Source organism: Aythya ferina (assembly GCF_964211825.1).
Source record: "Aythya ferina genome assembly, chromosome: 16".
In the NCBI taxonomy this organism is placed as follows: domain Eukaryota; kingdom Metazoa; phylum Chordata; class Aves; order Anseriformes; family Anatidae; genus Aythya; species Aythya ferina.
In genome coordinates this window covers 15,618,488-15,645,266 of record NC_140315.1, presented here as the reverse complement: position 1 = coordinate 15,645,266, position 26,779 = coordinate 15,618,488, and the positions used below count along the sequence as shown (strand labels likewise).

General features: G+C 39.2%; 1 protein-coding gene and 1 long non-coding RNA gene across 12 annotated transcripts in view; one reads left to right on the top strand and one right to left on the bottom strand.

Annotated features, from left to right (window-relative positions):
* STAU1 (staufen double-stranded RNA binding protein 1) overlaps window positions 1-20,800 on the bottom strand; it is a 30,887-nt gene extending 10,087 nt beyond the window's left edge. For 5 of the 11 annotated variants that reach the window (XM_084538473.1, XM_084538478.1, XM_084538477.1 and 2 more), the window contains exons 1-8: window positions 20,650-20,800; window positions 15,855-15,921; window positions 10,476-10,752; window positions 10,139-10,263; window positions 8,240-8,396; window positions 6,679-6,817; window positions 5,786-5,951; window positions 82-180 (exon numbers count right to left, since the gene is read on the bottom strand). In XM_084538473.1, coding sequence (XP_084394599.1) covers window positions 82-180; window positions 5,786-5,951; window positions 6,679-6,817; window positions 8,240-8,396; window positions 10,139-10,263; window positions 10,476-10,668 — 879 coding nt within the window. In that variant the 5' untranslated portion in view covers window positions 10,669-10,752; window positions 15,855-15,921; window positions 20,650-20,800. The remainder of the gene's footprint in view (window positions 1-81; window positions 181-5,785; window positions 5,952-6,678; window positions 6,818-8,239; window positions 8,397-10,138; window positions 10,264-10,475; window positions 10,753-15,854; window positions 15,922-20,649) is intronic. The other 6 variants (XM_084538481.1, XM_084538474.1, XM_084538482.1 and 3 more) reach the window with 2 other exon arrangements.
* Window positions 20,801-21,259: 459 nt separating this feature from the next.
* Window positions 21,260-24,872, top strand: LOC311445440. Its single transcript, XR_014698407.1, has 3 exons — window positions 21,260-21,516; window positions 21,655-21,780; window positions 24,028-24,872. It is a non-coding gene; the product is annotated as an uncharacterized lncRNA (long non-coding RNA).
* The last annotated feature ends 1,907 nt before the right edge of the window (window positions 24,873-26,779 follow it).

Below are 26,779 nucleotides of genomic sequence, written 5' to 3'. Positions count from 1 at the left end.
GATTATCTACAAAGACTCTACTTAATGTGTACCCTTAATATTCTAATAAAAACAAATCTAAAGCTTGTAAAATAAACATACCTCAAAATTCACAGGCAAGTTCCTTTTAAGTGCAATCTCAAAAACTTGGCTTATTTCAGATTTATTGAGATTTTCATCATCTGGTTCTTTTCCGTTAACCTAAAAGAAGCATACTCTATTTAAAATAATGATCCTATTAAATTGAATTTTATTCATCCAACCAGTTTACTGAATTCTCAAATTTTAAGTAGTTTAACTTTTACTGCCATTTTACGTGAATGTGTATAAGTGCAGCACACATACTACAGAACTAAAATTTAGGAAGCTCATTTAAAGTGTATGTGTAAAAGCTAGCAAACCTCCATATTTTCATGTGCTCATCAAAGGAAAAAACAAATAGAATAAGGGCCAATGGGTTTAAAATCTATTTATAGAAAAACAAACTGAAGTGTTGAATGAACTGCTTTCCACATGGAAGTACCTTTATGAAATACAGTTTCATATGCTGATTGGACATTTGTACCAAAAGCACTAAGACAGTAACAGATAAGAGAAAGGGCAGGAAAAATACAGATTCTGAGAATGGGACCAATGTTGATAAAGGATGGATTATTAGACCCTGGCATAGTCCTGTCTTTCAACATGCTCCCTGTAAGTTCTTCATCTACGGATTTTTCTCATCATTTGAAAAACATGCTATCAGGAACTTGCCTTAAATCAAATAGTGTATATTTCTGACATCTTACACCTGCTAGAAGGACAGCAGTGCCAGGTGGAGCTTACCTACAGGCACTTCTACGTATCTCCAGGTAAAATTTTGATTGAGATTCCAAAAATGTCTTCACTGATGTTGGTATCAACATGAACTAAGAGGCATGGTAACAGCAACAGAGAAATTTTAAGACTAAGTGTCCAGCAGTGATATAGGAAAGATTATGATAAAGATGAATAGCAACAATTACACCAATTATATTACACCATAAAACTGGTTACACAACCAGCTAACAAAAATTATTTAAATATTTTATTGGAGCAGCAGAAATATGCTAGAGAGTTCTTTCTGATTAAAGCTAATTTTGATAGCAAGCATCCCCAATCTCTGTTACTAGCAAGTTAGATCAGAACATGAAGGACATTTGGTTTCCACTACTCAAAGCAGCCTCTTCCAAGCTCAGAACAAAATATGGGTAAAATTAATCTGTGGTTTTCACACCTTCCTACTGTCCCATCAGATTTTTACACTGTTCTTATGGATTGACCACATATTTCAGGTCTGAGTCACAACGTTTCAGAACACATACACCCCAACATCCTTTCTTACAAAAATAACATCTGATACTTCTGCTAACACTACTACATCCAGTCTTCAACCTCTGAGCCAGATGTGTACATAGAACAACCTTCAGGTCTGCAAAAACCAAGACCACACGATGGCACCACTCCCAAAGGAGTGAAGAGCACCACAGCACACAAGAAATGTCGAGGCAATACCTACACTACAGGAACCCCACACTACATCTCAGCAGGAGGCACAATGCAGGTAATATTTGTCAAAATTAAGACTGAAGCTAGAAGTCAAAATATTCATCACCATATTCTAAAACCAATTTCAAATACAGGTGGTAGGTTGAAAAAGAACAGCATCATATTCCAGGAAAAGGATTACTCCATTATTCCATATTATTCCATTATTCCATATTCCAGGAAAAAGGGCTTATTTTATTATGGGCTAAGTGTTACGGCAAGTTTACTGTCAGCACCTATAGGAATGATCTTTACTGTCTTTAACTTTACTGTCAACATATTAGCACGATCACTTTATTTACAAATATTTTTTCCCATCCTTACAATTTCAGATATATTCCAGCTTCTCACATTCCCACATTTTTCCTTTTTAAGATGACAGGGCAGGGCTTCTCTTTATTGGCTTAGACTTTTTGTGTTTAAAATCCTTTCAAAATAACATAAATAGTATGCAATTACCTACTACATTATGGTGTATATTCTTGACATATCATTCCAGGTCTGTTCATATATGTTCATATGGTCACAGGTACTTTTTTCCCCTATGTTTTTATTCAAAATGGGTAAATTAGGTACTTTTTTTCAATGTTTATACTAAAAAAAGTAATTAATTACAAAATATTATCAGACTATAACTATTCTACTATTTTGTCTCTATTTGAGTCCTAGACCAGTTTATTTTATAAATCAAAGATAACCACACCCTCCCCCCTTGCTGCATACCTCAAGGCAGATAATCTATAAAGTCTGCTTTTAAAGTAGTTTGCACATGTGCATTCCTCTCCAAGGAATCTATGCCTCTAAATCAGAATGAGACCACAAACAAGCATTTACTACACTTAACTTTCATCAAATTGTTCAATCCATCTCTAACAAATGAAAAGTCACACAAAGAAACAGAAGCGATACGTTAAAAACTCCTGGATAAATTGTAAAAGCAACGTACGCATTTATGAGGGGTCTCCCCTTTTCTAGGAAGTCTTTCAACAAGGAATTCCTCAAAGACTGCATATAAGCAAGTTATGAAAACCAGCAGAATTGCTGATGAGAACCACATTGCTTTCAACATAGCTATCTGTCTATTTTCTTCCACATCAAGGGATATAAAGTGCAGCTGATATTTAACAGATAAATTACGGAAAAGAACATAGAAGCAATTCTGGTTTTGCTGTTTTCATGCAAAGAGTTCTATCTAAGCATTGTGCTAGAAACCATTGCTTTCTAAGCTTTAAATCTGTGCTTTATTATCTCTGTCTTTGAATACACAAATAACCTTTTCTCCATTAACACCAGTGACAGGACCCGCGGGAACAGGGTTAAGCTGAGGCAGGGGAAATTTAGGCTTGACATCAGGAGGGGGTTCTTCACAGAGAGGGTGGTTGCACACTGGAACAGGCTCCCCAGGGAAGTGATCACTGCACCGAGCCTGTCTGAATTTAAGAAAAGATTGGACTGTGCACTTAGTCACATGGTCTGAACTTTTGGGTAGACCTGTGCGGTGTCAAGAGTTGGACTTGATGATCCTTAAGGGTCCCTTCCAACTCAGGATATTCTATGATTCTATGAACCTTATACTGCCTCCTTGCAGAGTGTCTTAACTTCAATCATACACTTAATTTAGGGTGGAATGGTCCTTTGGAGGTTTCCTACTACAGCCTCCAGCTCAAAGTAGAAATGACTTAAAATTAGATCAGTTGCTCAGACAGGAATTTGTATAGTTGAGAGCAAATGTTATTATTTTTTTTTCCTGCCACTTGCTTCCAGATTTGTGCTAAGAAGGTATGGGAAAAGGCTATTCTTACCCTTAAAGGATAGTCATTTTATTCAATGATTTCTTCTTAAGCATTGATTATTTTCTGGCTAAAAGTACAAGAGTTCAAGATTGTACAATTTATTTATACATGTGCACGCTAATGGAATATGCAAAAATGTGTTTAAAAGGAAAATTACTGGCAACATCAAATGACAAGAAGTATCACGATGACGTCAGCTTGTGAAATCTTGATTTGTCTCTATTGTATACACGTTATAGCAGAATCTCTTATATTGTACACTGTCATATCCCTCAAGGACCTTGCCTCACTGAATGCATAAACTAAGAGTGCTCACTTAGTGCCAAAATCTTCCTTATTTTATCTTCATCTTGTCTAGTGCAAAAAGCTATTGCAAAGATAGTAATTCCCTCAGATACTCCTAAAACCACAATAGTTCAGAACCATACATATTAATGAACCTAGTGTTTGAGCACCACATTTGAAATTAAGACCTGATTGGAGTGTTTGCTATAATCCAGCACTCTGTGTTCAAAGGATTGCTCTCCTTATGCATAGCTCTATTTCTCACTGTTCACTTTGTAGACAAGTCAAGCATAAATTAAGAAAATGACAATACATGTTTCTTGTGAAAGTTCACCTAAAGTGACTTGTCCAGCATATGTATAGAGGGGCCAAAACAGAAGGGAGGTTGCAACTGGCTTATTCACAAAACAGTTCTCCCTTCTTGTAATCTCTTGCATTGCTGACAACAGCATTTCCCTTGTCATGTCCTTAAAAACAATAAAAAGAAGAGATACCCTCTAGGTTACTTTCCTAACCTCTTGATTCACAGAGTTTACAATGAATGAGACATCCTATAGAAAAGAATACACAGTCACATAAAGACGATTACAGCATTTGCTCTCATGACCTCACATTACTCAACTTTAAATGCAACTCTACAAATATTCAAAAAGTCACTTGCACATAGGCATTTATGAAGTGAACAATTCTGTTATGTGCGACCCTATAATTTTCTGTAGAGTTGGACTCCTTGGGTCCAGTACATAAACTTCCACTAGTTAAGGTGGAAAACCAGCTGATGACAGTAGGACAATCTTTCAGGACGCTGAACACAAAAAGAGGCTATTATGCATCAGTGACATAGAATGACAATAGTCAGAAATTTAGGGCTTCCCTGCATTGAAAAGAAATATTCCCCCCACCCCCCATTTGATCTCTTCTGCTTGAAGACCTCCTGCTTGTCCCTGACCACACTCCATTACCATTTTTGATTTCAGTGCAAAACTAATTTTGACTGTCAGCTTCTGTTCCCACAGTCACTGTCTTCCCTGATTACAAGCTTTTGTAATTCCTTGACTCCCTTGTTAGTAGCCTCCATTATTCACTAATTTACATTCTTCTAGAACTCTGTTACCTTAAACACTATCATCAGTGCCTCCTAGGCCTCTTCCCTGAACTATTTTTCACTAATTATCTGGGCAATGTTCTCTCTAATTTTTAACTCAATGTCCGTTTGCTTCACCACACGTTTCCTCAGTTCTCTTGCTCTATCATTCCTGGTAGTTCCTTTTTTTTTTTTTTTAAAAAAAACCTTTTGCCAAATTCTTTGTTTTCCTTCTTTTTCAGCACATAGTCAGACTACGTAACTAACAGTTCTTACACTCCCCAGACTTTAAGTTATTAGTCCAAGCCTCCACTCCCTGGCTTTAAAACCAAGGCCTTGTAACTCAGGCAAGATTAAATACACACTTTGTAGGAATCTGTAGTCGGAGTAGTCAGTCAGCACATATAAAGAGGGTGCACGCAGTCAACTCAACCCCGGGAGCTCATGTGTATACACAGTGAGACTTCCTGCCTAAGCAACTTAAAAATAAATAAATAAAATAAAAATAAAATAAAAACCAAGGGTCTTTGGAATGGGAAATGCTGGGCAGCCATAAACATATGGAGGGATACAAGTTTGCTTCTTATTATTCACATTTATATATTATTCATATAAAAAAAAAGTGTGCATGAGTTTACTACTTCCATGAACTTTCTGCCCTGCTGTTCTTTCCAAGATCACATGGGAATTTTGCCCAGGAAGCAAACCCTGATCTCTGCCTCTGCTGGAATGTAAGTACCCTGTTTAGACACTTCAGAAGTTTGCATATTATCTGTACCTGATAAGACATTAGTTCCTATCTATGTTTCCAGTGCTCATATCTGACAGAGGTCTATAGCATTGCTGTGGAAAAATACGACAGCAAAAGAATTAATATAACTTCATTTGGGAAAATTCTAGTTCCACAGAAAATTATTATTTAAATTGTTTCTAGTGACACAAGTAGATCAACACTACCACACAGAATTAAATTTCACAACTATCATTTTCCTCTCAATTTGGAAAAAAAAAAAAATCTACAACAATATCTCAGTTTATCTTAGCAATTTATGCTTAGAACACTCAGATTAATTCCCACCTCTGGTTTCTCAGGCAAGGGCTCATTCTGCAGAACTTTCAGTGCTTTAGCAGCTGCATCATGCTTAGCAGCTTGCCTTGTTCTTCCTTTCCCATGAAACTGCTGCCCTCCAATTGAAAGCTCAACTTGATACAGTAAAGGCCCAACAGGAAATGGGTAAAAGTACCTACAAAGAGAGAGATTTAAATAGGTAAACAATTTTGCTTGCAAAAGTAAACTATCAGAAACATAAGATATGCATGGATGAAGCTCTTGGGTATCAGGAAACACCACTCAGCATGAAGCAGTAGTATTAAAAAGCCAGATTTTCAAAGTCTAAAAGATCTTAAGGAAATCTCTCTAAAACAGCGTATCAGCATTTCTTGTTTTTAAAATATGAAAACATTTCTAACCAACTGGAACAGTGAAAGACAATATATGCTTTGACAAACTTGGCAGTCCAGCAAGTTTGGAATTCTTGATTCCAATGCTCATAACTTTGTTTAAACTGAAGCTGCAATTTAAATAGTCGGGTTTAGAAAAAGGATCAAGCTGTTTTCCTCACTATTTGTTTTTACACAGAAAGGAAACACAAGAAATATTTAGTTGTTCACTTCAGGAAGCTGGATATACCCAGCTTTTTTCCAGGTTTTGAAGTGCCCTTCAAAACACTTCATCATTGGGTTCAATTCCTTCTTCTCCTTCCTCTTCCCCCAAAAGAACCATTTAAAAAATTTGCAGTTATGCATGGGATGTACTTATCAAAACCTTATGCCTCATAAACTAGCTGTATGTCAAGCTGAATATCCGCTTAAGGGACGTTGCATTTTTGGTGTTTTTTAGAAGATAGCAACAAAAATGAAAGTGATTCAAAGATTTGGGACTGTAAAACCAAACCATTAAACAATACGTACCGTGGAGGATAAGTACCACCTCTCATAGTATAGTTGTAAGTGGACCTCATCCCCGTATAAGGATCAATAGGTTTGTACATAGGTTTCTTTCCCAGCTTCATGCAAAGTGCATTCAACTCCACTGTGGGGGTTACACTGTCTAGATGAAAAGGAACATAAAGCGTCTGGCTGTCACAAGAGACTGAAGCAATATAAACTCTCATCCTGTCTCCAAGCACAGAAAAAGGAGGCTACATTTTCCCATGTGCAATACTCTTAAATAAATGAGTTCTGAATATGAATACCAATGAACATGAAGAAATTAAGTGTGTGAGATGCATATTAAGTTGGCAGCCTAAAACAAGGTTGTAAGAGGATTTTTTACAAAGGTGTAACTTTTTTAATAGTATGTTTGTAACTATTTTTCTGGTAAACCTTTGTAAAGGTACTGATTTATTTATTTTTACAGTGCATTTAACAACGTGGTGTGCAGAACAAATGTATTTTTCTTAAAAAAATCCTTTTAAATTAACAGACACTACATATATCTTCTGCTTCTGTTGTTTACTGATAATGATCAAATGTTTCTCTTTGTACTCAATGACTAAAAGGGATCTTTATGACTTCACTTTCAAATTGCAGTTTGCCTTATGACAAGGAAGGTATATTGCTGCTGACAGCTCTAAACATTTTTCTCAATGCAGACTTCACGTGGATGAGAAATTGACTCACTGACTATTCTCATTTGATAAAGACCAGTCACATAAATGGTCATTTTTTTTCTATCACAAGCCTCACTGGCTCAAAAACCAGCGTGTACTCTAGTACAACAGTGTTTTGATAAAAGGCAATTGCCAAAATAAAGTGAAATTATGGAGCATATTCACAGGAAAAAAATAGGTAATTGCTAGTTTCTATTTCCCCCGTTCACTGTACAAAATGTTTCTAAAGAACAAATTCAAGTGATATCAGAATACAACTGGTATTAAAGATAGGTTTTACCCTTTGCTGAGTAAAATAATGGTATCCTAATAGCTCTCAATTCAGGTGACACAGGGAACATGCAAAACTATCGCATGTGCAGCTGAGACATGAAGCTACTTTATACTTAATTTTACATTTTAAATATATCCTAAAAGCAATCTTAGTAAACTAAGAAGTTGCCTAAAAATAACCACAACTTAAATGCTATTATACAATTCAACATCAACTTCTCTTTAAAGAAGTGCAATGATGCACCTTCCGAAGTTCGGATCCTATTGCTCAACACAAATTTGTTTTGTTTTGTTTTGTTTTTTAACCTAAATTTCGAAAGAAATCTTTATTGTAAAAATTCTGAATTATTCTGTAAGAATCGCTGAACATATTCATCTGCCTATGCAAAAAATTATGATCAAAGATTAACACCAGATGACTTTCTACAAAACCCAGTTATTGTTATTTTTAAATAAGCGAAAGATAATTTAAGTATCACGATTTTTATTCATCCTTATGAAACTTTAACATACATGCCAAAAGAAAGGTGTATTGCATACATGCTTTTTGTGTTGTTTTTTTCAAACCATCTCGTTGAGGTATATACCTGGATTCTTGCCTTCGCTACGAGATGGACGAGCTGTAGGTTTAGGGAATTTTGTCCCTTCCAATGCTTTGGCAGCTGCCGCATGTTGCGCTTTTTTAATACTAGTTCCTTCAGCTTCCCAGTGCTGGTCCCCAAGGGTCAGCTGCACTGTAAACACCTCAAAATAGAGAAATAGAAAACAAACTTTTTATTACAAGTGGGTTCAGAACTCACATCATTTATTAGGACATGTCATGGAACAGTGAGTCGTTAGTGATGCAGAAGTCAAAAAGATAGTAACCAACACTTTTCTTAACTACTATGCCAACTCCAGATTTTAAACACTTGGGACATCTACAGGATATTCCTGATTAGTCAACTATGAATTTCACAAAAATTGTAGCCAGCACTATCCTGCATATTGCAGGAGATCATATAGGCTATAAGAGAGAAGAGGCAATGTGCACAGAGGTGACCACTGCATGGATAGCTGGTATGCCAACATTACTCTGAATAGCTGCCTTGAAAATCAGATTGTTATTCCATAACAGCTTGTTGCTTTAACACATTTTTAAACTATATTTTCCAGTAGTTTGAAGAAAGGTAAGCTCACACTGCACCACAAAACCTCCTACATGCCCCCAGGTTAGTGCAAGCCTATCTGATTATAGAGCAAAACTCTGTGGCACTTCTTTTTAAGTATGTGGGATAAGGAAGAATATATATTGCCCTAAATTTTCACAAATTAATCAGACAACAGAAAGCTAAAGTCTCCCTGGTAATTAAATGAAGTTTAATTTCAATCAGAATAAAAATGCAAGTGAACAGATGCTCTGATTATTATTCCAATACCTTTTGTAAATGCAGACCTTGCCAGCTTTGCACATTGAAGCTGCCATTACACATATTATGGATAAAAGATTTTAGTTCTTAGTATTATTCATTTTGAAGGCAATTCCTCTAACATACAACACTCACACTGTTCCAGGAAACACTTTAAGGAGAGGATGTCAGATTAGGATATCCCATGTTGTTTTTCCTTATATGCCTTGACCTCAGTACTCATACAACAGAGATATCTAATGAGTATTGAAAATGTAAATAATGCTAAAGATCACATTTTCAGTATTATTTGAAGTTACACAAATTGTTTGTATATTTGCCATATTCCTGAGAAGTTCTCTTTCTACACACAAACAGAACACTACACAAATTATATATTACTGAGGTTTTAGCAAACTGTAAGAGATACACAATGTTATGTGATGAACAACACATCGTGGTTTATCTTAGGCATTTTGATAATTCCCATCATGAAGGGCTAAAGATCTGTTTGCTAAATTACATAACTACATAGACACAAAAGCCCTACAACTCATTATATAGTATTTTTCCTGCAGAAAATTAGTTTCCATAAAACCTCCTGCAACTCAAAGGATAATTTAGACTAAGACACTATTTTGATCTTTTAAAAATTGTGGGATTTACCTCCAAATATTAAAATGCACTACAGGAAGAACACAGAAAATTTGAAGGTAAGATGCAGAACACAAGTTGAACTTCATACCAGAAACAGATCATGAAAGCTCATACTTAATACAAAATTGCTGAGCAAAAGCTGCAAGGGGCAAACCTTGCTTGACTAAACGGAAACCAAACCCAAGCACCTCATAATGGAGCCATCAAATAACTCTTCAAAAAACTAAGTGGTTTTAGGTAAGTTTAACCGTAATATACTTCGGGAAACCAACCTTTTAGCACATATTACAGCTTCACACTCCCTTATCACTGGCGTTTTGATGAGTTTCCCATTCCTCTCTGTTATTCTGTATTATCTTGCACCAAAAGCACGTACTTTGCCTTTCCACTAAAAACGTGAAAGATCTTGAACAGAAACAATAAACTTATACGAATATTTACCTTAGAATGAGCTGGACCTTGCTCACTCAGAAGTTTATATTCAGGCTGAATCTTGTTGAAACGGGCTAACTCATTCACAAGACACATTGGGGTTTTCTCTTTGGGGTTTGCCATGTTAGAAGGAGCTGAAAGATTACAGAAAACAGATAAATGAACAGGTAGCAATGAACTCTACTACCATTTTAACTAAAAATCCCACATTGTCCTAACATCTAGATGTCTGCAATACAGAGTTCACATTACAAGCTACTATAGCTGGATAAATACTACTTTTAAAATATTCATAGGCCCAAGACATCTAGAATACATACATTTATTAACAGACACTCAATCTTACCTGCAGCTGCATTGGTGGATGTAACAGATGCAGAGGGTAAAGCAGAATTTTGGATAGGTCTACCTGCATTTTCAGAGGGCAAAGAACTAGTAGTAGAAGGAATACTCAATGGTTGTGAAAGAGATGGGTTCTTATTCAATATTTGGCTCCCTGCAAGGGCAGTAGAAGGATTCTGAATTTGAACTTGAGACATGTTCACTTCCAACCAGAGAAAATTACTGTAGGTAAACAGCTTTGAATGCAGGCAAACTCAGTATAATGGAACCAAATTGCTGACCTAAAATGTAAAGATGAAAAAAAAATATTATATTGAATGTTTAGCAGTCTTTAAGTAACAATCTATTAAAAATTATTTCTCAATTAGTTAAAAAAAAAAAAAAAGGGAAAAGGGGAAAAAGCATTCAATTAAGCAGGCATTGTTTCCATTTTCTATGCAGTGAGTCACTTAGACATACAGTTTTAATAGCACATTTCAATCTCTAAGCTCTGTCATTTCAGTTCCATATTGTTTTAATTTGTGAAAGAGTAGCATAAAAGCCTTAATTATGCTTGCTCAGTTAAGATGAACAACCTGTCTGCTCTGTCACTGAATCAACTTACAAAGCAATCCTGTTACTTAAACTGATAGTCACTGCTTACACACTAGCTGTGGAGCAACCTTCCTGAACAGATTACACTTCATGCATTTTACCATTTCAGGTTCTTACCTTGGAAAGGCAAGCAACAAATGTATTATTTACAGAGCAATTCTTTAGAGCATGCACCCTATTGTAATCACTTTTTCCCCCCTCCAGGCTCACTAAAGAGAACATCTAACCATTTAGGAGGAGAACACAACTGGCGTCTAGCAGGGAGTGACAAAATCACTACTGAAGGAAAAAGAAGGTATAAGAGTTTATAAACTTTTTAAGTGACATGCATTTTGAAGGGTACATCTACTTGAGTCATAAGGTGTCTCAGGCCATCAGTTGGGAGTTATTTGGCCTTACAGTCCTGTAAACAAGGGTTGAAAGTGTTCGTAGGCAACAAAGTTAATTTAAGAAAAAACACCTCCAAGCAATGAACTGGCAGCAGGCGTGGTGAAGTATTGTAATAGGTCCTTCCTCCACCAACAAATTAGTGTGAGATTTTTCTTACACATGGATGCAACATTATCTTCATGCTCAGACAGTTAAACCTAAATATACACTAACAGGTTGCCAGTTTGAAGGATATCATTGCTGCCAGAGCTCAGCTGTCCATATCCGCTTACTATCCACATATCAGTCTGTTTGTTCAAAGTAAATTTTACATCCAAGTAAACAGGTTTTACACACAAACACACACACACGTATGCACCCATTGGTCCTGCCAGTGAATTACTAGGGCACCAAAGTCTTTTTCTATCCTCATTTATAGATGAAGGGTGCAAGTGAAACCATCACTCCAGATACCACCAGGGAGCTATTAGTGGCAACACAACTCCACAAGTGCTCTGTAAGCTTCAAATTCTGAACCTGTGAATGGACTTCCAAATGCAAGAGGAGTGGCAATGAGTCAGAGCGAAACTTTTAGCTAGCTAGTGACAGAACAGTTCCAAGAGGAGAATTTAGGGTAATACACTCATGGATACAAAGATTTTATTTGGTAAGAGGAAAAAAGCTACTGGAAAACAACACACACACTCATCTACTATCTGGAATATTTTGACTTTGAAGAACTATCATAAACACATCAGGCTTACCATACTACTGGTTGGATAGTTTTGTTTTTCACTAGAGAGGGAAATTAGTTCAGAAGAGCTCATTAGTTCACCAGATCTATATGTTGATTACAGGCAAAGCAAATTTTGTATTTGACTATTAAATTTGCAAAAGTTGTGCATTAGGTGCATTGTAACTGTAGAATGGGTATTAGGGATTCTTGTCTGAAGGAGCTCAAAGAGAAAGATGAAAAGTATGTAGACTAAGGCTCCAGGATAATAATTTTGCAATAGCCAAGTTTCATTCCCAGGAGCATTACTAGAAACACTGAAGTTTTTCAGATATATAATATGACAATAATTACCAAGAAAAGAATACGTAGTCTTGTAGTGCAATAAAAAAAGAAGCCAATTCTCTTTTCCTACTGAAGTTCAAAGCCCATCAAAGGCAATCAAGTTCAACACTTTGTAATCCACACATTTTGAGAAGAGGACACCAAACTTTTGGTTTTGAAGTCAGTAATGTTAGGACCTTTCAGATCATGCTGGAGTGGAAGTCTGAAATTATTCAAAGAGAACTCAGCCTAGAAATGCTTCATTTTTAAAGGCACTATTCTGCCCTTATTTGCAATCATCTGGTTATAGGGAACATGGAAATTCAACACCAAGATACGTACATTAAGGTGATTTGCTAGTTAACTGTCATACAGTGCAGAGAAGGATAGTATACCTTCAGTAGCAAAGCTCCACTGAAGAAGCATCTCATCAAATCCATTCCTGGCTAGAAATCTGCAAAGGTCTCCTGAATTCAAGCAGAGCATCACTAGATATTTAAAATCAACAGCCATTTTACTCTTTTTGAGTACTTTCTATTTACAACTTGCATTTCAACTTTCATTGTCACCATTACAGTTGGTATATAGTTTCTCTGTATATTGTATTCAATTTTCCAATATTTTTGAGGTGTACTAAAAAACCCACCCCTTATATTTCCTTTTCTCAAAACTTACTCTGTAGTTCCATACAGCAATTCTATAAGCCCTAGATAGTGGTTAAAAATTAGATAAAACCATAACTCCTCATTCCAAAACCAGTTCAGAACAGGATACTTTACATCACCATTCTGCTAGAAACCAGCCTCCTGGACACAGTGGAGGCTACTACTACTACTGCAGAGTACAACTGAACTTTATCTGTATATCCCCAGAACAACCAAGACATTTTATAGCCACCTATGTCTACTCACAGCAACTGTTTCAAGGACGTCAATAAGGGCTTCAGAGCAAAATCCAACATTACTCAATGTGAAGAGTGCTTCAGCTTTGAAAACATTAGTAACAAAGTATTTTAAGTTGACTTTTATGTATTATTCTTGCCTTCATCCTCTTTTACTCCCATGATACTAGTCAAATTGTTATACTGATCCCTATTTTTTTGTATTCCAAGAAAGTCCCTGTCAAGGATATTATTAGTTCACTTTCTATATTTACTGCAGAATACTAGAGAACCTTAGCCAAGGACTTCTCAGACTGTTTTCTACTCTGATGTCACTCCATCAAGAGTTATAATCATCAGAGTTCAGTCTGAAAAAGCTTTTCTTCAAACAGCTCTGGTGAGAATAACATTAAGGACAAAAAATTAAGCTGTTACTCGCAAAATCTATGGAGACTTGAACTCACATCCTAGCACTTGAAACAGTAAAGTTTTGGAAACCCACCCAATTGTGAATAGACTTCAGCTGTTCACATTCCAAAACCAGGCAAAAAGAAAATCACTGTAGACACCATAGCATCCAACATGCTTATTCTCAGTGTGGAAACCAATTGCCCAGCTGCTTTGATAATCTGGCTGCTCTTAACATTTAAACGGACTGTTGAGGGTCTAGGAAAGCCTTTGAAGCTCTCCTTGGTGGAATTCACCACACACCCCCTTCCAGCCTTTCAAGTCAAGAAGCTGGAAGACTTCAGCCTTCACATCTAACCTTCTGGGAATCCAAAAGGATTCCAACCTCACAAGAAGTCAAGTGCCACAAGTTTAAGCACAGCTCACCTTATGCACCCATAAGATGGCAGCAGTCCCACCTGTCCTTCTTTGCCAAATGCTTTGCAATCACAAGCGTAACCATGATTTAATGACCAAAATTACTGTACAAATACTTGGCCTCTGGAACTATTCATTTAACAAGGAAGAAAAAATTGTACCCAGCAGTATCATGTGAGCACTCCTTGCCATGACTGTTTCTATAGGTGAAGGAAGGAAACAATGCCTAACAGCAAAGCAATTTTAAGGAATCAGAAAATCTAAATCTTTACTTGGAACAGCAATCTGAAACCTGTAGAGCACACCAGAGTTCAGGGTTTATCCCCATGACATTCAGTTGTGGATAGCTGGGCATGCCACTCTTTTTCCACAGCTGAACAGAAATTTACTATCAGAGAGACAGCTAAATTGCAAATGACAATAAAACTGCTTCCAATTGATGTGTCATTCTTAGCTTATCTGTATTAAGTGAATGTTTCTACAACAATTGGTACATCATCATCACATCATGATTCTACGGACACGTTTCTTCTTCAGTCACCCTACACCATCGTCATGTTTTTATATCCTGATCAGAAGTTGAATTTACATCCAGCAAGTTATCACCAATTCAGAACTATTTCAGAGCTCATTAGATAGAATTTTGGCAGAACCAAACTACTGCTTCATAAATTCACCCTCATCACGAGGCAGTTAAAACATCTTATGGATTGTTAAAATCCCACTTCATAAACTTCTGACAATTTTAGACACTAAGTGGTAATTTACACAATCATGTTACAAGTTTGTCTATACAAACAGCAATTCTGATTTCTTTTTAAAAAGATTTATTTAGTACTTTGACAAGTAACTGTTTGCTACTGTTTGACAAGAACATTCTCACAACGCAAACTAGGATTTTGTCTGTAATTTCTCAGCTATTTGTGCAGCTTACAATGCTGTTTTTGATTTGTATGAAATATTTCACTACGGTATAAGAACCTACTGCCCCTCACTGTATGTTCAATTATATGTTGTTTGTGGATAATGGTTTACAATGCTTTTTCAATGTAATACGCTCTGTACCCTATAATGGCTTTACAAACTCATAACTCTTCAAGAAAAACACACCATAATCTAGAAAGTTGAGCCTAACAATTTATAAAGGCTGTCTCTGTGGATGAAGAAACAAAAAGCTGCTAGTATTTCAGCTGATTTTTCCACGTAACCAGGGGTTAACTACTTCAAACTTTTCAAGACGAATGCTGCTACAAATTAACAGACCCCTATACCATACTGGAGGCATCGCTGGAACTTACAGACTAACAGAGATTGAAAGACAGATAGGTAAAGGAACAAATGTTCTACTCATACCCTCTTAGAGTAACTTGCTAATCACATACCTTGCTCAACCCTTCCACATTTACTTTTTGCTAATTCAGACATTAACATTTTAAATTCCATTGAGACAGTGCTATGCTAGAATAGTATCAAGTTTTCTCGGGGCTTTTTTTGTTTTGTACCATAATTGCCAAAGGTGTTACAGATAGAAGCTGGAGGGTCAAACAGCAAACAGACACTTCACAGGATAATCAAGTTTTTACCACAACTTGTGGTTTCTTCAATATAATGCAAATAAAAGGTAAGAAACTTCAATGCTTTAAGTAAGTTTCCTGTACCTTTACGAGATCCAGACAGTGAAGATTTGGGCTTAGTTCCGAATAGGATATTTATGATGGAGAATGCCTAAAAGGAAAAACAGAGAGTTAGCATTTCACTTCCTAAAACTACAAAAAGATCTGTAGTAAATGTCTCACCACAGCATTATTTTTACCTCATCCTTTTGGTTGACAGGATTTTGTATGTCCATTAAATTCTTACTGGCAGACTGCTCAAAACAGCTATGATTTCCCAAGCAGAAATTCCAACCTGATCCCACAGTTGTCTTTCACCACTCTTGCCTCAAACTTACATGAGCTTTCTTACACAAAGAGTGGAATCTCACAGCACTCTTTGCAGGACTAAGAATTACTTGTGATTTGTTTTCCTGCAGTAAGGCTTCCAGTGTTGCAGAAGTTCATTGTCTAATAGCCCTAAAGATCAGCTACCAAAATTAGACCTAGAACTTAATTCACTAAAAAAACACCAAAACCAAGGCACCAGAGAAACTTCATCAGCTATTAACTACAGAAAGTGGCTGTCAGCGTTACCTTCTGGCCACACGTCTGGTCTAATGGTGACTTCCCTCAGACGTCTAAAAATCAACCTAGCTAAAAACATTTTAGAATAAAAACATTTCAGTACTAAATATGAAACCTGTCACTTGCATGGACTGTTCTAAATAGAAATCAATGTATTTTATTTTGCTTACAAATATAGCACAAAGCATTTAATCTTCCTTTTCCATGACTGAAGCCAACTGCACACAGATGGCAGACAACATTGCTACCAGCAACAAACTGGGTAAGATCTCAACCTTGGTTAAGGTTAGAAGAGGAGTTAAATAAACATGGTCTTGAATTTACTTCAGTTGTTTCAAAGTCTTACAGTGAATCTTAGAACTGTAACCAGTTATTAGCAGTCCCTGAGAACACAGGGGGATACAAAAGCCTGAAAAAGGCAAACCCTGTACCTTTTTTTTTTTTTTTTTTTTTTTTTTAACTGGAAACTGAAGGTGGGAGACAGAAATATTGCAGTCCTATTAGTTTGACTTCTCTTCTGAAGTGTTTCTGGAGGTATAACTTATTAAAGCATCTGGAAAACAATTAAATGAATAACATTCCAGGCAGGTTCAAAACCAAGTTGTATATAGACAACTGAATTCTCTCCTGCCATCCCTGGTGGTCAAACAAGGCTCAAAATGAATCTCACAACCTCAGCAGGAACGAATGCAAAGTTCTAGGCAGGCACTGCTGATCAAACATAGGACAGGAAAACCACCAAGTGACACCAGCAAACTGAGAAAGGAGTCACAACCAACATAACAGTGCATTACCTAAGACAAGCCAAAGCTGACAGGCTGTTTTCAAAAAATAAGTCATCCTGAGATCCAGAAACTGAGAAATAGCAGGAGGAGTTCTCCATGCCCAGTGTTAGGGAGACCCCAGATAGAGCACTGCAACTGTACTGTGTGGGTATCGTGCTTCGAGCCCATTGTGGACCAGTTAGCAAAAAAAAAAAAAAAAAAAGGCAAGAAAAGCAAGAAACACACAGTTACAGAAAAAAAAAGAAAAAAAAAAAGAAATAAAACACCATGTAAAAGAAACCTTGAAGGGTTTGGGCTTGTATATGCTGAAGAGGAGATGGCTGAAGGGGGCCCAACAATCAGCAGTCCTCAAGTATGTAAAAGGGTTTTGGGTGGAAAAGACAACCTGTTCTCCGTGCGTACAGGAACTGAACGAGACGTGCATCAAGAAAGTGCATTGAAAAAAAGCTTTCTGATGGTAACGATTGCAATGTACTGCACCATGCTGGGTGACAGAGGTCACTCAGCTGTTGGTGAACTGTGATTGATAAACGTTCAGTTAGTATGAGATTGGCATAACTGCCACTGCAGACAGATGGAGTACCAGTCCTGTTCAGCCCTGGATTCCCAGCACTATGCACATGCCTCTGTCTACCTGACTGCAACGGAACACTTCCTTCTCTCATCACTGAAGGGCATCGGCCCCGCAGTTAAACAGCAGGTTTGGCAAAACGGGGCTGGTTCTGCCATGGACTCGCTCTGATTGCTGACAGGCCAGCTGAAAACACAACAGAGACCAGATTCTCAAACAAATTTGTTTTCTTGATGGTCAGGACCAGAATAAGGAAACGTGTCCTGATCTCTCAGATGTGCACATTTGGTGGACCAGAAGTGACTACATTCTCATTATGCTACTTCCTACGAACTCGCATGTGCATCCCTTTAAAACATTCTTTGCATTTGTTCATGAACTACTGGCACCAGAGAGGGAGGGCTTGTTGTGGAATGGGAACAGAGTAGGACGAGAAACAGAACAGATACTTGATAAAATCATCAAGACTCAGACTTGCAATTTCTTCTTCTCAAGCACTTCTTGAGGTCACCGACTATAAATCATGTCTTCAAGAAAGTCTTACCTACCAGAAATGAGCTTTTAAACTAAACATTTTTTTTTCTGAAACTGGATGCTTAATACTGTATTGCGTCTTTACAGTTGCTGCCTCTGCAGTTGCACAGCAAAGATGTTCAGGTTGTCCTCATCAATACCAAACCGTTCACAAAGCAGGAATGTTTGTTTACCCATTTCACAGATGTGGAACCAAAAAGCCAAGTCCTATCCCTGCAACAGGATGCAAGGATCTGAGGTGGGACCTAGGCACAACTGAAACAAGTAAGTGAACTTCAGAACAGCACAAGACTTACTACCTAGCCCCTTGCTACCTGCATTTTACATGCCCAGAGCTCTATTACTACTCAACGTCAGCCAGTTCTCACTTGGGTAAAAGCGAGGCAGCGCAGCAGTGCTCAGCTGCTGCTCAGGAGTGGTCCCCATAGAGCCGATATAATGGATGAGGTCAAGCCCGAGAAATCAGAAGTTACGGCCACATCACCAAGATAGACCAACTGGCCAGCATACCTAAACCTTCACCTGATGTTCACAGGCTGAGGGAGATCACTGTGCGTTACCTATTTATTACCTAGCCAAAACAAGGGTTAGAAAGGCTTCCTCCCTTTTCTTAGAAGAACTTTAAGTAGCTCCAATACAGTGGCTGAGCCTCTTTCTTTTGTTGCACACTCATTCTGGAGCATGAAGAACAAATTGCCACAAGTTCTCACAGGTTTGTTGAGATGGCTTATTTCCTAACAAAGATTTGAAAACCCCACATCACCAGTAGCTTTGTAGTATGTAGCAAAAACATTACAGCATTTCACTTCTGCAACTGTATTCAGAACAATACTTAACTATGTACAACTAAGAAATTCAAATAAACATGCACTGCCAATGAAGACGAAAGAAACCTATATGTTTTACAGACTCAAGGCTATTTACACAAAACGTAAACGACTAGCTGAACAATGCTGCTTCCTAGACAAATCTTCTTCTATAGCATTTGGGCAGGATAAGGTACACCTCAAAGACAGCACTCATTGAGGAAAAGGATGATGTTCTTTCTGAGCACAGATAAGAAAAATCTTCAAGGACAGAAAACACTAAATATTAGGCAAAACAGCTCAGGAGCTAAGACACAGATTATTAATTAGAGAAGAGGTGATGAAAAGTTACAATTTGAAAGTAAAATTTGAAGGAAAAGAGGGAACTAGCAGATGTACACATAACCCAGTCATAACTTGAAAGAATAAAGCAGAAAGTGGAACGGCAATCACAAACAAATGCTTAGACACTCACTTCTAGCCAAGAGATATTTCACGTCTACTGTCAAAAGGTATCTCACAGAATTTGATTACATGTGTATATTTTCTTCTGAAGTTGCACAGGTCAAAAAACCACAGCCACTAATTATGGTTAACACAATAATCAATGCACAGATCTCCTCCACTGTTCCAGCTGCATCTTCAGGAACTCTAATAAAACAATCAACCCCCTGGCAAGGACTCTAGACAATGCAATTAAAAGACATTTTTTCTGAAAGTTCATATGCCCTCAGAATAAAGTTGCAATTTTTTCAGTGAGCTCTGGAATACAAAGGGCAGCTTTCAGTCCTGCTCTGACTCCACACAATTACAGTTATGTTACCCAGATTAGCTTCAGCCCGTGAACACCTCAGTTCTGCCCTGATATACCCGACGCTTTGACTTGTACTGATGGTGGAAATGTGATTAGTGGTAAACATTGTGAAATTGTCAAGGAAAGAAAGAACGGCTGCTTAAAGCAAGAATAAGGAATTGTGGCTTGCATATGTCCTGTATGAAGCTTTGGAAGGCAATTCCGATCTAATATCAGAGAACAGAATATAGAGTAAAAGATACTCCCATGGACTCTGAGCACACACCGGGCTGTGACAGACACCCCGTTAATTACCGACACGTAACGTCTCTGCGGCCAGCTAACCGCACGCCGCTGCGCGCCTCAGAGGATGCCCGGACACGGCCGAGCCCCCTTCTCCACACGACAGCCGCGGCCGCAGCCCCGGGAGGCGTCCGGGAGACCCAAGGCGCTTACGGACCGAGAAGCCAAAGCACAGCACGGCGGCGGGGCGGGCCGGGGAGCTCGGCGGGGCGGCCTTCACCAACAGTCCCAGGGCACGCGGGGAGCTGGCGGCCGGCTCCGTTATGAGTGCCACACACACACTCACACACACTCACACACACTCACCCCGGGCCCCTCCAGCTCCGCAGCCGCCCCCAGGCCCCTCAGCGCCCCCCGGCCCCTGCAGCGGGCGGCTCCCAGCCCTCGGCCCCAGCCCCTCGGCGCCGGCACCGAGCCCAGCCCCGCGCCGAGGCCGGGCCGAGCCCCCCGCGGGGCCGCCGGGGGCGGGGGCGGCGCTCACCTGGCGGCCTGGGCTGCGGCTCCCGGCCTTGTGGCGCGGGCTGCGGGCGGCTCAGTCCATGGGCCGGCGGCGGGGGGCGCGGCGGGAGGCGGCGGGCACAGGGCAAACACTAAAGAGAATGAGCGGGGCCAGCTCCGGCCGGGGAGGAAGTGACGGCACGGCCGCCCGCGGGACGGAGAGGGGCGCAGCCAATCGGGGAAGGGCGAGCCCCCCCTCCGGAGACGCCTCCCTGCGAGGGTTCCGCCAATAGGCTTCGGGCAACGCGGTTACGGCTCGGGGACTACAAAGCCCGGCGTGCCTGGCGGCGGAGCCGCGGGCGGCCTCGGGGGAGGGGGGGGGACTACAAGGCCCGGCGTGCTCTGCGCGCCTCGGCGGCCGGGCCGGGCCGGAGCGGCCCTGAGGCGGCGGGGCGGGAGCGGGGCCGGGGTCGTTAGCTGCAGAGCTGCCGGTACGGGGCGCGGAGAGCCTAAAGAAAAGAGCTCCCGCCTCAAAGCACAGGCAGGTGGGGGGGAAACCGTGCTGAGCCCGAGAAGAGGTGCGAGGAAACCCGTGACCGGACGGGGGAAAGCTGAGGGTACGGAGCCGGCGCTGCCGCCGGTCCCACGGCCCCGCCCCGCTGAGCGCTGCAGCCCGGGACACGCTCCCGTTCACCTCAGCGGCTGCGGGTGGCTGTGTTCGCGCTGAGCTGCGCGGGTGACGCCAGCCGGGGCGGTTCTGGCCGCCCAAGCGGCCCGGTGCCCGCTGACCGCGCACGGCTCAGCCTCGCGCCCCAGCCTCGTGTCGGTGAGTAACGGCCTCACCCGCACCTCGGCCCCGGGTACCTGGGGAGCGCTGCCTCCTGAAACCACCGGGAGCAGAACCACGTCCGTAAGTGAAGTCAAAAACCAGATACGAATGCACTTAGTTTGCAACAGGAAAGCAAAAGTTCCGATGCGCTACGACTGAAGTCTGTAATTTCAGACTTGCGATACATATCGAGCCTTCAGCTATTGTTTTTTAATCCAGATAGCCTCACCATTCAGAGTGAAAACAAACCACACGAGCAGCAGCACGCAGCTGGCGGCTTCACTTCTAAGGTAGCAGAGGTTTCCCTTCCTGATTCACTGGAGCAAAGTGCTCCGCAGGATTTAAGTAAGTGCTATCATTACGTTTAACTGCTTTAACAACACTTTCCTTGTCTTTATGAGTTCTTAAAGCAGCACAACTGCTTTTATAACAAATAAGCACTAGCAAAACAGCAAGAAAAAACACAGTACAATATTAAGCAGACCCCACTTGTGCTAGAATAGGTCAATCCCTTCTATCAGAAAAGGATACTATGAGAACTTTTTGATTTAGAAATACTTTATCTTTCTTAATAGGTAAAAATACATTTTAAATTACAAGGTTGCATTTAAACCCCATGGCATCATTAAATTGCAAGTCAGTAATTTCTGCCATTGTTCAGCCAAAGAAAGAAAATAAAAAGAAGTGGCATCCAGCCCACAACATTTACTAACCAAATACGTGTAACTTAAATTCTACAGTAAATGCAAAAGTCTTCATATTTAGAGGAGAGAATCACAACTACAACATTGCAGCAAAACCAAACAAGAAATTATAACCAATATATCTAGAGCTCCATATCCATTTCTGTATTTAACACTGGTATGGATACCAAAGATACCATGAAGAAAATACATCATACACATAAAATTAATTGACAATATAGCATTTAAAAGACATTCTCCAGTATATAAGTATATAGATATATATCCCATATCACATTTAAACACTTATTCATATGCTCTTGTGGTCTGTTGCATAATGATATGTGCTGTTAGATCCTTTAATTATCCCAAGCCAGCAACAGTTACATTTCAGAAGGAAATGAAATTTCAACTGTTGTGCAATTGTTACTGCAAAGGCTTAATGTTGCCTGTAACAGAAACAACATTTGTACAGTTATTTTTGTAGAAAGTTAGGTGGAGATACGGAAATAAAAAGCTGACTTTTTTCCATACTGAATTTCATTAAAAATTCTGATTTATGTTCTCTCATCCCCTTCTCTATTGTCCCCTCCCCAGTCCCTCAGAAAATTGTGAATGCCTGGGTAAATGTAAAATTGTCATGATTGGGACAAAAAGCAGCCAAATTACAAACTTGAATATAATTTAATCGAATATATATGTAATTCAAAAGTCTGAGAAACTCTTGGTGCAATACCTCACATATCCACTGTATTTGTCCTTTCATTTGAAGGATATTTACTCCTTTATTATGTGCATGATTTACTTATTGAAAAATGTTACAAAAGACTTTTCTTTTTTATGCAACAGTTTAAACAGAACAAGGACAGAAACCTATTTCTAGCTAACAATTTGTAAAATATTTGCATCTTTCATTTTCTTATATGAAAGCAGTACTGTAATTACAGGTATTTCCAGATGTTCACCTAGAAATCTGATATTTATTATTAATATATTTTGTTACTTACTTTGAAATATCTCTTACATCAGACACAAAACCAGTGTGAATTTCCCTTCACAGCTTTTGAAAATGAATTTATTTTTTATTTTTTACAAGGAAGCTAAATATCTGAACTGGCTGTACTAAAACCCCTTTCATTCTACTTTTCTGACTCATTTGTAACAAAATATTTTTTTCCACTTTCTATTCCTTTAGGATTCATTTCTTCACAATAACAAAGCATTTCCTTCATCTTGCATACAATACGTTAAGTCCAGCATAAGCTTTAACCTTACATGCATTACTTATTCTGAGAGAAAACTCTTAGGCCTATAGTCACGTTGCAACTAGCTGTCAACAGAAGTCATGAAGGTTTTACGTACTAGCTGGTACTATTATAGCCAGTAATCCCTAGGAGTACCTCACATTTCTTCTAAATTACTTTAAAGGCAGTAATTGCTTCGTTTAAATAAGTAAGGGTAGAAAGCCAAGGGAAAATAAAGTATCTATTCTGCTTTTGAAGTTTTTTTTTCCCTCTCACCTACTTTTTGGCTGATAGAATCAACAAAGCACTTAGTTATTAAAAAAATACTGTTATTTCTATAAAGGAAAGATTATGGTGTTTTAAGACAATAATAAAGGTTTGACATCAGGAGCTTTGGGACAAGAAAACTGACATGCCATTTTGGAGCATGGTGCACAGCTGCACCCACACCAGCACTCCATGAGTAGTGTGTGCCACCTGGCAGAGGCAGCGTGGTTTGTCAGGTGCAACAATTTACTCCACCAGATACAGCTGGATGCCTAAACCTCCGTACTGCTACAGCCAGACTGGTTTTATTATCCAAGCTAGTGCAGGCGTATATACGCTGCACTGCAGGAAATGCACCTTTAAAGTTTTCTCAAAATGTTTTCAAATTGATTCACCAGCGTTTTAGCAGCACTTTTGACAGCATGAAGCATGCAGTCTCAGGACAGATACAGATCACTCTTCTTTTACAAGAATGAGCGAACTTCAGGGAAGGGTGAAGAACTGTAAACAAACAGATTGCTGTGAACAGCTGAGCTGGAATCTCACACAGTGCCTTGTGGTTGTTTTGTCCTCGCGAAAGACAGTATAAAGACATGCTCTGACTGCTTTTGTCTGGCCCGTCCTTGACAATATTACAGGAAAGCTGTTCTTGCTGAAAGCTTGTGGAATGAGTACAGAAGTACATTTAACAGTCAAAGAAGTACATCTCCATGGAAGGCACCTTCAAGCAAGCTACTGAGCGCCTAAAGAAAACCAAGTTTTCTGAAAGCATAAGTCAGAATGACTGAAAGAATATGCTCTGGCCTCATTTAATTTTTAGAATGAAATGCCTGCCTCGCTGAGAGGATGACTCCTATATTTGCACACGTTTATATGAAGAGACAAAGAAATAGGACTTCGCTTTAGTACATGCTGCCACCATTACAGGAATGCTGGTAACCTCATGGTTCATCACAACCCATGTAAACAACATAACCAAACATAAAAACAAGACCAAACATTAGTTGGTCTTGAAGGTTGTTTGTTGTTTTTGAAACCAAGTATAACAGAACACTTTTTTTTTTCCCATTATAGAAGACTCAGAATGTTATTTAGAAACACATCACCACGAGTCAGTAGGATTAAGGACAGTAGGTGAGAATTCTGTGGGTTCAAAAGATGTCCATTTACATATTTTGTGTTCAAAATGGAGCAAATAATCCCTTTTCCTTTGAATATGAATAAAAACTTCTACCATTATCAATTGCAAGGGAGAAGTGTCTCTTTACTTTCAGAAGAGGATCTCAGGTGATGTGCAGGAGTTAATTGTTTGAACCTGAATTAGATGCTCACAGGTCCTAGGAAGATCAAGGTGACAGCAAGTGTTTCCAGTCTGAACTTTCTAAACGAAAAACTGGCCCAACTGTGTAACAAAGAATACACTGAAGGGTGGCTTCAAGAAGTTCAGCTATCCTGTGGAAACTGTTACCACATTGCTTGCATCGGTTTTCATTCAAATTAGCAGATAAATCTGGTTAGATAAATTCAGGAACATAACTGTCTCCTGAAGATTGAGGATTGGAGGTGTCAGAAACAGCAATAACCTGAATAAAGATGAGGGCACTGCCAATAACATTTGCCTGTACTCTGAAGCACAAATGCGTTTTCTTGCTGGCACTACACTTGAAATTTTCATTTCCCTGGAAGGGTAAGTGCTCTATACAAACACTCACATGCCTTATAGAATCTGCCAAATACATCAGGACTAAATAACATCACTAACAGTGCCATGGCCACAGCCGTGTCAACAAAGTCCAAGATACTAAACAGTGAGTGAACTGAAGGACAGTTATGCCACTACTATTTGTTGATCTGAAGTCACTTAGGCACTTATTCACACGCAGTGTCTGTTCAACAACAGAGTCATGCCTTGCAGGAAGTGCAAGATAGTGAATGTAAGATTCACTGATAAACTTCCATTCAAAAGAGCCCATTTCCTTGGTTGCCTCTCAAAAAGGTTCTGGCTTGGTGCAGTAAGTTTTGTCCAGATCCATCTACGTTCAGTACTGGTAAGAAACATTTGTTCACTCACTTCATATACCTCAGCAATCTGTCCCCTAAAGAAATCTTGTTCAGAACTGCAGAACTACAATGATCTAATACAACGAGTCCCATTCTAACACAAGGTTATCACACATACATCGGCTGTCTACTTGACTAGATGCAAAGGTAGCATGTCAAATTACTGTTACATGAACGCCACCACTACCAATTTAATTTTGATCTTCTGATGTTGACATTAAAAACAAAAAATTGTTCTCCCGCTCATCCAAGAAAAAGATGAAGTTGTAGAGCAGGCAGTGATCTGAATAGCTTTTTGGCTTGCAGGTTATGAATGACCACAGCTCAGTTAACACTGACATTCGAGGTAAGCATTCAGTTGCTCACAAACATCACACACATCTCCCCTGTGGTTTCAGCCTGTCTAGCAGATCTATTCTACAAGGTGGTTCTGCAAACTTGCAACACACACAGTCTCATCAGCATTAAGGCAAATGCTTTTCACGATCGCCACCGTATTATTTCACTCTTGAGTACTGCTTTCACTTTACACCTATGAACAAAGAGGGTCTGACACTGCACCAGAGTCAAGAAAACATGTTGATGCTGACTTTTTTAATACATTTTTAGGCACTTAAGCAGTTTCCATTGTCTGACAAGTAACTCATTTCTTCACACATTAAGAGATATGACCAGCATGCATTTATGCATGGCAGCCACAGATAAAGTTCTTAAAGAACTGAAAAAATGACAGCTGATTCTGCCTTGTGTTTTACCTTCAGTAAATTCAGTAACTTTTCTTGATGCAATGCTCAGCTTCAACAAGCATTGTAACAGTAAAACCCCAAAACTGATTCAAGTAATATGCAGAATCTCTGTGGTCAAGTAACTTAGAACAAAACCAAACCAACATCTGCCATGTGTAACATTGCTTAGTATCATGTAAGTCTGACACTTTGCTCTTACTCAGAGTTCTTCAGTCTCTACAACTGAATTTATCTATATCCCTGCAGTACTCGTGCTCTAACAGCCTACAGTTTAGCAGTTTGGTGTCCAGGCCATCTGAGAACTCAGTAAGGCTCAGGCACTTATCCAGTCTCTTTTACGCAA